Below are 9556 nucleotides of genomic sequence, written 5' to 3'. Positions count from 1 at the left end.
GTGTGTGTGTGTGTGTGAGAGAGAGAGAGAGAGAGAGAGAGAGAGAGAGAGAGAGAGAGAGGAGAGACAGACACAGGAGGGAGGGAGGAAAGTACCGCAAAACAATCTCAAACCTTTTCATTTAATCATTTTGTTCAGGAAATCATTGAGGGGTTGGAGAGATGGCTCAGAGGTTAAGAGCACGGGCTGCCCTTTCCAAAGGTCCTGAGTTCAATTCCCAGCAGCTATATGGTGGCTCACGACCATCTATAATGAGATCTAGTGCCCTCTTCTGGCATGCAGGCAGAAAATTATTATACATAATAAATCTTTAAAAAAAATCGTTGAACAAACTGGTCATTGTGCATGTTTGTAATCTCAGCACGCAAAAGATTAAGACAAACTGGTCATTGTGGTGCATGCTTGTAATCTCAGCACGCAAAAGATTAAGACAGAAGGCCTGTCCTGAGTGTAAACAGCTGAAATACACAGTAAGACACAATGAGAAAAACACTTTAACCATAAGGATGAACTTTGAGGTTATGTTTGCAATAATAATTGGAGTAAGGCCAAACAATGGCTTAGCTAACCCATGGCAGTATTTTATTAAGCAGTCTTTAAATGCTAATTTGATACATGGAAATATAAAAGGATATGCTATACCTAAGAGAAAAATAAAATATATTTATTTATTTTGGGTTTTTGAGTCACGGTTTCTCTGTGCAGTCAAGGCTATCCTGGAGCACACTGTATAGATCAAGCTGGCCTCGAACTCAGAGATTTACCTGCTTCTGCCTCCCAAGTGATGGGATTAAAGGCATGTGCCACCACCACCTGGCACCAAAATAGAAATTTTTAAAAATTTCAACTTATGCATGTCTTGGAGGCATCACCTTAAGGTGGGAAGGCCAGCTCCTAGAATGGCAATACCTGGAGTGGGTTCTCCAGAGCCCGATGTCACAAAAGCCTGCACGTAGCTCAGCCTGGTTCTTTCTGCTTCTTATCTCCTTCGTAAGAATATCTTGCTCCTCACACATTGCCATTTGCTAGGGCCAGTGTTTTGTAGCGCGTGCGTGCGTGCGTGTGTGTGTGTGTGTGTGTGTGTGTATGTGTTTCCTTCTTCCTAAGACTGCAATTGGTTAATAGAAGGAGACTCTGATTTTGCTGGATAGCAGTTGGAGGTAACAGCAAATGCTACCTCTCAGAACATGTCCCTTAGATCTGAGGAGACCACACAGAGGACTGTGAACAGATTGTCATGACAGTATGGATCCCTCATTACCCAACAATTCTAAACATCTGATCTTGGCTTTGGGACGTTCATATTAAAAAAAAAAAATACTGTGCCGTAATGATAGATTCATTTGCCTCTTAAATAGCAGGTGTCTTTTTAATTTATTTTTATTTTATGTGTGTTGGTGTTATGCCTGCATGGATGTCTATGTGAGGGTGTTGGGTCCCCTGGAACTGGAGTTACAGACAGCTCTGAGCTGCCATGTGGGTGCTGGGAATTGAACCTGGGTCCTCCAGAAGATCAGTGAGTGGTGGTCTTAACCGCAGAGCCATCACCTCAGCACCTAGCTGGGGTATCTTAATTAGGAAGATAAACACAGACTGAGAAAAGTTGTAACTCAAAAGCACTTCCTCTTTCCCAAGTGTCATCATTTTCTGATTGCCATCCAAATTCTTTTTTGTTTACCTCTTCTGTAATGGGGAGTACATGTATACACACTGGGCACTGGACAAATGCCTCAAGATTCTGTAGGACTTTTAGACCCAGATCTCTGCCTGACCTCAACTCTTGAGTCCCCCAGTCTCAGAAAACAAGACTTTAAAATCCATCTTTAGGTTAATGTGTTTTTGCCACTGTGTCTTGCTGTGTATTCCAGCCGGCCTTACACTCAGGCTGGCACTCCTGCCTTAGTTTCCTGTTGCTGTGTATTCCAGCCGGCCTGTTTTCCCCACTGTGTCTTGCTGTGTATTCCAGCCGGCCTTACACTCAGGCTGGCACTCCTGCCTTAGTTTCCTGTTGCTGTGTATTCCAGCCGGCCTGTTTTCCCCACTGTGTCTTGCTGTGTATTCCAGCCGGCCTTACACTCGGGCTGGCACTCCTGCCTTAGTTTCCTGAGTGCTGAGATGAAAGAAAAGCAGAAGTACACCAAAATGCTCAGCTTGTCTGTTTTTTTTTTTTTTGAATGAAACAATGAGTTCTACAGTAGGGGAAATGCAGAGCTAATTCTGTTTTTAAGAAAAGAGCAAGGCTGGGCGGTGGTGGCACATGCTTTTAATCCCAGTGCTCGGGAGGCAGAGGCAGGCAGATCTCTGTGAGTTCGAGGCTCCAAAGCTACAGAGAAACCGTCTCGTCGAACCGCCCCCTCAAAAAAAAAAAGCAGAGGTCGGGCAGCCACGCACTGGGGGGGGGGGGCAGAAAGAAGCAGGTGGATCTCTGTGAGTTCAAGGCCACCCTACACAGAGAAACTGTCTTGAGAAAAAAAAAAGCAGACAAGTTGTTATAGTTGCTATTCCTCCAGGCACTTGCATACTTATAAGAGACTGAAATAATTGGAGGGGGGGAATTTCTGCCTTCCACTGCCATTCATGCTAATGGAAGTGCTGCTCACAGCACTGACTTTTGGAGTTTTGGAACGGTGAAACATCTGCTTCTCAGCTTCGTACATGAGACAGAAGCATCCTGAGGTATAACAGACAACAGAGAGAAGTATGGGGCTGAAAAGACGGCTTAGTGGTTGAGAGTACTTTGTGCCCTTGCAGAGGACCCAGTTTCTGATGGCCCTCTTCTGGCACCAAGGTCTCCTGCACAGACAAGTTGCACATAAATCCACACAGACAAACACAAACTTAAAAATAATATTTTGAATTTCAAGAAGTTTTCAGGCAGAAAGCTATGGTAAAATGTATTATTCTCTTAACAGGCAAGCATTTATAATTTTGTTTGCACTGGCGCCCTTGCAGTACAATAATAAAATCTTCCCAGACACTGGAGCACAGTGTGAGCCAGGGAATAACTAATAAAGGTTAATTTTTAACACTGATTTATAGTCTTGGAACGTCCATACTTGATCACAGCCTTTGACGTGGGGAATTTGTCCCCTGTGTCCTTGTCAAAGGGTGTGATGGGGTGGAGAGGAACTAAAGGGTGGCACTGGAGCTGTCCTGTGTCTTCTGGCTTCTAGAAAGGGCGTCTCCAGCCCCCGCCCCGCCCCGCCCCGCCCCGCCCCCACGGTCCTGAGTCACAAAGGAGGTTGCTAGGAGCCGGGATGGAGAAAAAATGCGGCTGCTACTCTGGAGCGTGCAATCCGGGCGGAGTTCAGTAGGTGAGCTCCCGGCCCAGATGTGGTGATGGTGGGTCCAGGCCCGGGATCCCACCGCTGCCCGGGCCTCGGGCAGGGTCATGTGGCTCCCGCTCCGAGGGAAGGACTTCCAGGGAGACAAGCCTGTTCTCCAAGCACCCCAGCCGCTCAGGATGTTTTCTCAGTTCACGAGGACTGCACTTTGGCGCTGCCTTCCCCTTTCCCAGGTGGGGAAATGGAGGACCCGGGTTCCTTAGAAGGAAGGCACCTCTAAAAAGGAAGTCTTCTCGACTGGGGAACCAGGTGTTTCCAATGCAGGTCTAGTACAGCAACTTGTAAAGACTACCAGGTTCATCCCCTACCTGCAGAATGGATTAAAGTTACTCCCTGTAAGGCCGAGAACTGGGGCAGAACCATTTTTATTTAAACCTTGTGTGAAGGGATGGAAAGACCTGGAGTCCAAAGTCCTCCCATCTCTGTTGGTTTAGTCTGGGCATTTGATAAAGCTTTTTTTTTTTTTTTTGAGATGAAACTAGAAATGAATCTTATTTTTAAAAAATGTTTAGAGGTATTAATAGCCTACATCCACCTTGCCATGGTGGTATACCAGAAACCTCCTCTTGGTTGTTTTTGGGGTTTTCTTTTCAGACAGGGTCTTACCCTATGTAGTCCAGGCTGTTAATGAACTCATAGCAATCCTCCTGCTTCATAAGGAAGAGTGAAAACTGGAGGCTGCTTAAAAGCCACACTGTAAACTGCAAACTGTAAGGTGCAACAGAATCTTTGGAGGGTTTGCATACATGCAAACTTCTGGCCCCACCCAAGTTTCTAATTAAGTAGGTCTGAGATGGACCCTAAGAGCTTGCATTTCTACTAGGTCCATAGCGAAGTTAAACTGCTAGTTCAGGGTTATACTCTTGAGGGCTCTGCAGAAGCACCAATTTACAAATGCTTGCAGGACATGGGCTGAGTTTCTTCTCATCAAATAATGTCTCATGAAGTCCAGCCACTTGTGCCCACCAGAGGAACTGACTGAAATTTTCCATTTCAGACAAATCCGTATCATCTGCAGAATGGGTGAACGTCCTTACCCGGGGAGGTTGAGTGCGTGCAGCAGTTACCAGTCAGTATCTGCTGCTCTCTACAGAACTACTGACCCCTGCCATGTAGTGGGACCCACAAAGTTTAAGCCAGTAATGAGACAGATGTGAATTTGCACGGTAATGCCTCTCCCTCCCCCAAAGCACAGCAGGGAAATTCCATGTCTGATTCCTTCCCTTTAGGACTGTCGATGGCAGGATACCAGCTCTGGTCACCATGGACTCCACTGGATGAGAGCTTCCAATGGCTGCGGCACACAACACCTACCCCTTGCTCCAAACACCCTTTCAGGGCCTCTCCTTGCTTCCCGCATACTCCTTCTGACCTTGAAGTGCAGCTGTGCTTTCAAGAAGTCACTCTTGTCCTAGACAGCCCACTTGTGGCACCTGGAGAGAGCCCCAAGTTACCCTGCCACACCTCAGAGCTCCAAGCAGTGAACAACAAGAAAGGACTAGTGAGGAAGCCCCAGCCAGTCCGCCTCCATGGAGTAGATTCTGTTTTCGGTAGGGTCATCACAGCCCAGCCACCCAAGTGGACTGGAACCTTCAGAGTCTCAGACAAGTCAGCCTTCTGCAAAATTATCAGCAGAGAGCATCAATGGCCCACTGGTCTCAAGGAGCCTCAGATTCAGATGACAGTGACTATGTGCAAACAGATGCTACGCTCTATCCTCCTGCTGTATGCCACGTACAAGAAGTGCACCTTTGCCTTGCAGCACTCCAAGTAAAGGGTCCCCATCTGACCCGCGTTCCACACCATCATCTGTGGTATGTACAAAGCTTACAAAGATCTCTCTACATAAATCAACCGTAAAATCATGCCAGATACTCTGCCTTTCAGTCAAGCTGTGACAAGTTCCCTTCCTCCCTTTCTCTTCAGAAACAAGACTGACCAGTTGACCAGTGATACTGAGCGAGGAAGAACATCTCTGCCGTAAAGCTAATGACTATTTAAGTCAGCCTAACACTGACATACAAATGTGATAGTGACTAAACTATCAAACAAACCAGCCTAGTGTGAACACACAAATGACAAAGTCGGTAATGAGATGGCAACAAAAAGGGATGCCAAGAAAAGACATGTATGGCTGACTGGGAACCAGACGATGAAGGGACCAAAAATCTGTATGTGGGTTAAGAACTAACTTAAAAACAGTTTTCCCGCCTCAAACAAATGTCAATAAGTAAAACATAACTTTAATACCAGCATGGGTAAAAATATAACAAATATTAAACACTCTTAATAGCATGGCAAGGAAGACAGCCTAGCAGCAGCTTTGAGACTGGGCTTCCTGGCAGATGACAGGAGAATCCCCTACTTTAGCTCCTGATGTTCTATTTCTAATAAACTATATTTTGTATGGTTCTTACAACTAGATTCTAGGCATAATTCAGAATAATGTGGAAATAAATACTATATATATAATGCCAGCAGATGTTTGATGATGTCTTTTCTTCCTTTGTTTTATACTAATAAACAAAAAAATTTTTTTAAAATATTTATTTATTATTTATTATGTATACAATATTCTGTGTGCATGCCTGCAGGCCAGAAGAAGGCACCAGATCCCATTATAGATGGTTGTGAGCCACCATGTGGTTGCTGGGAATTGAACTCAGGACCTTTGGAAGAGCAGGCAATGCTCTTAACCTCTGAGCCATCTCTCCAGCCCTAAACAAAAAATTTTAAAGCAAGCTGGTGAGGTGGCTAAGCAGCTAGAGGTCTGGAATTTTGACCCTGGAACCGATATGGTAGAGGGAGAGAACTCCACTTCCACCAGGTGTCCTGTGTTCTCCACATGTGCCCCACAGCACGTATGTGGAACCCACATGGTATAGGGAGAGAACTCCACTTCCACCAGGTGTCCTGTGTTCTCCACATGTGCCCCACAGCACATATGTGCCCTCACACAGAACAAAAATAAGTGTTTAAACATTCAAAAGCAGTGTTCAAGACCCTCCTTGTCAGCACGAATACCATAATAGCTAGGCTACACAGAGAGAGACCCTGTCACAAAACAAAACAAAAACCCAACAAAAATCCAATTAAAAGGTAGTTAAAATGTTCTTTTTGACTTCTTTGGTCATTGACACAAATGAAGGCCCTGGTAGGACACAAACCTCACTCAATCCCACCCAATCCCTGAATAATGAGACATATCTAAAGTGATGAATAAGGTATCTGAAGCAAAACTCAGAAAATAGTTTATTTACAAAGTTATCATAAGCCTAAATTTTTAAATAAATCAGTTTCAAAACTAGTTCCCAAAGGCCAGTTAGAGCATTTACTCTGCAGAATCAGCATGGCCATGTTTATGCAAACCACCGATAGATGCTACATTGAAATCCTGAGCCAGGAACTTGGATGTTCAACAACCTGTGAAATCCATTGGTTAATTAAATAAAAACCCCTTCTTGAAGGAAAAACAGGAAGCTCTGGTTTGAAAGGCAGAGATCAGACTTCAAATCGCAAAGAGAAAGGGGTAAGAGGCTGCCAGAGATGAAGGTGCAGTTGTGTCCTGGGGTCTAATCAGAGCTGTCATCACTTTCATCATTATCTTCATCCCTTTGTCCATCATTTGCTTCATCCTCCCCATCCTAAGGGATAAAGGAGAAAAAAGTTCTTGAGGCTAATTCTTGCAACACAGCTGCCACAGATGTACACTATAGATCTTTTCTTTCTTTCTTTCTTTTTTTTTTTTTTTTTTTTGCTTTTTTGAGACAGGGTTTCTCTGTGTAACAACCCTGACTGTCCTGGAACTCACTATGTAGACCAGGCTGGCCTCAAACTCATAGAGATCTGTTTATCTCTGCCTTCTGAGTGCCAGGATTAAAGGCATGTGCCACCATCACCTAGCTATTTCCGCTTGTAAAAGCAATGAGAATTTTAAAACCCTGTAAGATAAAGCAGAAGTCCCCTCTTGTTTGCTTTTTGTTTTGAGACAAGCTCATCTCAAATCATTACGTTGTTAAGAAGGACCTTGAGCTTGTGACCTTCCTCTACCTCCCAAGTGCGGGGATTATAGACGTGTCCAACCACGTTCAGTTCCTTTGTTCTTTGTTTTCTGAGATGGGGGGGGGGGTGGTTGTCTCATTATACAGCCCTTAGCTAGCCTCAAACTCAAGAGATCCACCTCCTTCTGCCTCCCAAGTGCTGGGACTAAGTAAGAGCATGTGCTTGGCCCCTCTATAATTCTTGCCACAAACTGTAAGTGAAGACCATAGAGAAAGGTTTTGGTTTTGTTGAGACAGGGTCTCACTGTGTAGCCCTATCTGATTCAGAACAGGCTGGCCTCAAACTCGCTGAGATACGCTTGCCTCTGCCTCCCGAGAGAAGTCTTAAAGGCACGTTTTGATATTGAATTATTTACAACTGAACAAAATCAGCATGATCTTTAAATAAGCCAAAGCATTCCAACTGTTCTTCAAGCATAAAACACAGAAACAAAGTCACATTATCAATTCAATACAGAACAAATATGGTACAGCTCTGTAGTCCCAAGATTCAGGAGTTCAAGGCAGGAAGACTGAGTTCAGAGACAGCCTGGGGTACATAGCAAGACTCTGCATATACAAATAAAAGGAATAAACAAGCAAATACGTATTTGTATTGTGTGTATAAACAATGGTTACAACAAGCACTGGCATATTCAGCAGGAGTCCAGCATGAAACTGGTTTGTTCCTTTACTAGGACACATTTATGTACTGGAAGCATAGTATACTGACTACCTCGAATTCTTTCTAAGAGTAAGTCAGAGCCGGGCGGTGGTGGCACACGCCTTTAATCCCAGCACTCAGAGGCAGGCGGATCTCTGTGAGTTCGAGACCAGCCTGGTCTACAAGAGCTAGTTCCAGGACAGGCTCCAAAACCACAGAGAAACCCTGTCTCGAAAAACCAAAAAAAAAAAAAAAAAAGAGTAAGTCAGAAGAGGTCGATTATAGAACTAAAATAGAGCCTACAGACGTCATCATGGACAGTCTTTCTGTGCACAGCTTTTAGCTAAATTGCCTAGTATCCAGAACACAAATGAACTGAGCAAAACTTGATTGCACACATTTTCATATAGCTTATATTAAATTCACAAAAGCACCTGTCCATAGAAAATGAAGGCCTGGATTATTTTATTCCTTTGTAGTCGCAGCTTGACTCTAGGCTTCTGCTTTCATGTTTCAATTTTGTATGTTAAAACAAGGAGGAGAGGCTAGAGAGATGGATCAGTGTTAATGGCACTGACTGCTCTTCCAGAGGGCCAGGTTCAACTCCCAGCACTTACATGGTGGCTCACAACTCTAACGTCAGTCCCTGAGGGAGGCGCCTATAGGCATACACACACACACACACACACACACACACACACACACACACACACGATGCAAAGAAAAACATGCACAATAAATATACACGTTTAAAAAAAGCTGAAATGGCTGGCCATGGTGGTGCATGCTTTTAACCTCAGCACTTGGGAGGCACAGGCAGGCATATCTTTGTGAATTCAAAGCTAGTCCAATTTACATACTAAGTTCCAGGCCCAGGACTGTCAAACAAAGCTGAAATGGTTTAATTCATTTTAACACAGAACATGCTGGTCTTTTCTCCCTTCTAGAACACTTTTACACACAAGATCATGAAAAATAGAACACTATATAATGGAAGAAAAAAAATCTCCACTTTGTTTTTGGTACAGACAATTGAATGTACAAATGTGTACATGCTAAATACATGCTCTACCACTGAGCGATAATTCCCTGTAAGCTGTAGACAAATATTCAACACACCTTGAGAGATACTTGAGTGAGCCTCAGACAATGTAATTGTTTTATATGGATTCCAAAGCACTCATATACGCTTTTTGTAGGGAATGGAGATGGGCACAGAAGTATTTAACAGAGAAAATCCTGTATGTTGGGCTAATAAAGAATATTTAATAAAATGTTCTACCAATACCAGACCAGCCTGTGCAGATGACTCTGTTGCTGTGTTCTTGGAGACGTGGGATGTCACGCTGTCCTCACTGTCCTCTGAAGTGCTCTCTTGGGAAGAGGGACACTGGGAAATAATTTCTTCACCCTAAATGAAGAAGCAGAAGAAATGGGGCATCATAATGAGCACATTTATGGTTTTGAGGAAGGCCGAGTTTCTAGGTATTACAGAAAGAATATTCTAG

The 9556-nt window shown here is 44.0% G+C and overlaps 2 protein-coding genes across 8 annotated transcripts in view; one reads left to right on the top strand and one right to left on the bottom strand.

Annotated features, from left to right (window-relative positions):
* Positions 1-3271: 3271 nt before the first annotated feature.
* On the top strand, positions 3272-5768 carry Fancd2os (FANCD2 opposite strand). Of its 2 annotated transcripts, none has more exons than XM_041644838.1 (2): positions 3272-3314; positions 4574-5768. In XM_041644838.1, exon 2 carries the CDS (start codon positions 4582-4584, stop codon positions 5116-5118), a length of 537 nt encoding a protein of 178 aa, XP_041500772.1. In that variant the 5' UTR covers positions 3272-3314; positions 4574-4581; the 3' UTR covers positions 5119-5768. The 2 variants fall into 2 exon arrangements, with proteins under 2 accessions (XP_041500772.1, XP_041500779.1); XM_041644845.1 differs by lacking the exon at positions 3272-3314 and adding an exon at positions 3459-3517.
* An 811-nt stretch (positions 5769-6579) lies between these two features.
* Fancd2 (FA complementation group D2) overlaps positions 6580-9556 on the bottom strand; it is a 74215-nt gene continuing 71238 nt past the window's right edge. For 5 of the 6 annotated variants that reach the window (XM_041635193.1, XM_041635179.1, XM_041635172.1 and 2 more), the window contains 2 exons: positions 9331-9459; positions 6580-6988 (listed from right to left, as the gene is read on the bottom strand). In XM_041635193.1, coding sequence (XP_041491127.1) covers positions 6917-6988; positions 9331-9459 — 201 coding nt within the window. In that variant the 3' untranslated portion in view covers positions 6580-6916. The remainder of the gene's footprint in view (positions 6989-9330; positions 9460-9556) is intronic. The other variant, XM_041635195.1, reaches the window with a different exon arrangement.

The sequence above is a fragment of the Microtus oregoni genome, unplaced genomic scaffold (genome assembly GCF_018167655.1).
Source record: "Microtus oregoni isolate MIOR12 unplaced genomic scaffold, Mior012 000002F_ref0000024, whole genome shotgun sequence".
Lineage (NCBI taxonomy): Eukaryota > Metazoa > Chordata > Mammalia > Rodentia > Cricetidae > Microtus > Microtus oregoni.
Note: the sequence above shows the minus strand (reverse complement) of the source record. Positions and strands in the feature narration are given on the sequence as shown.

Bases quoted from the DNA above. Each gene is read 5' to 3' on its own strand.
- Fancd2os (XM_041644838.1), top strand. From the start codon at position 4,582: ATGGCAGGATACCAGCTCTGGTCACCATGGACTCCACTGGATGAGAGC.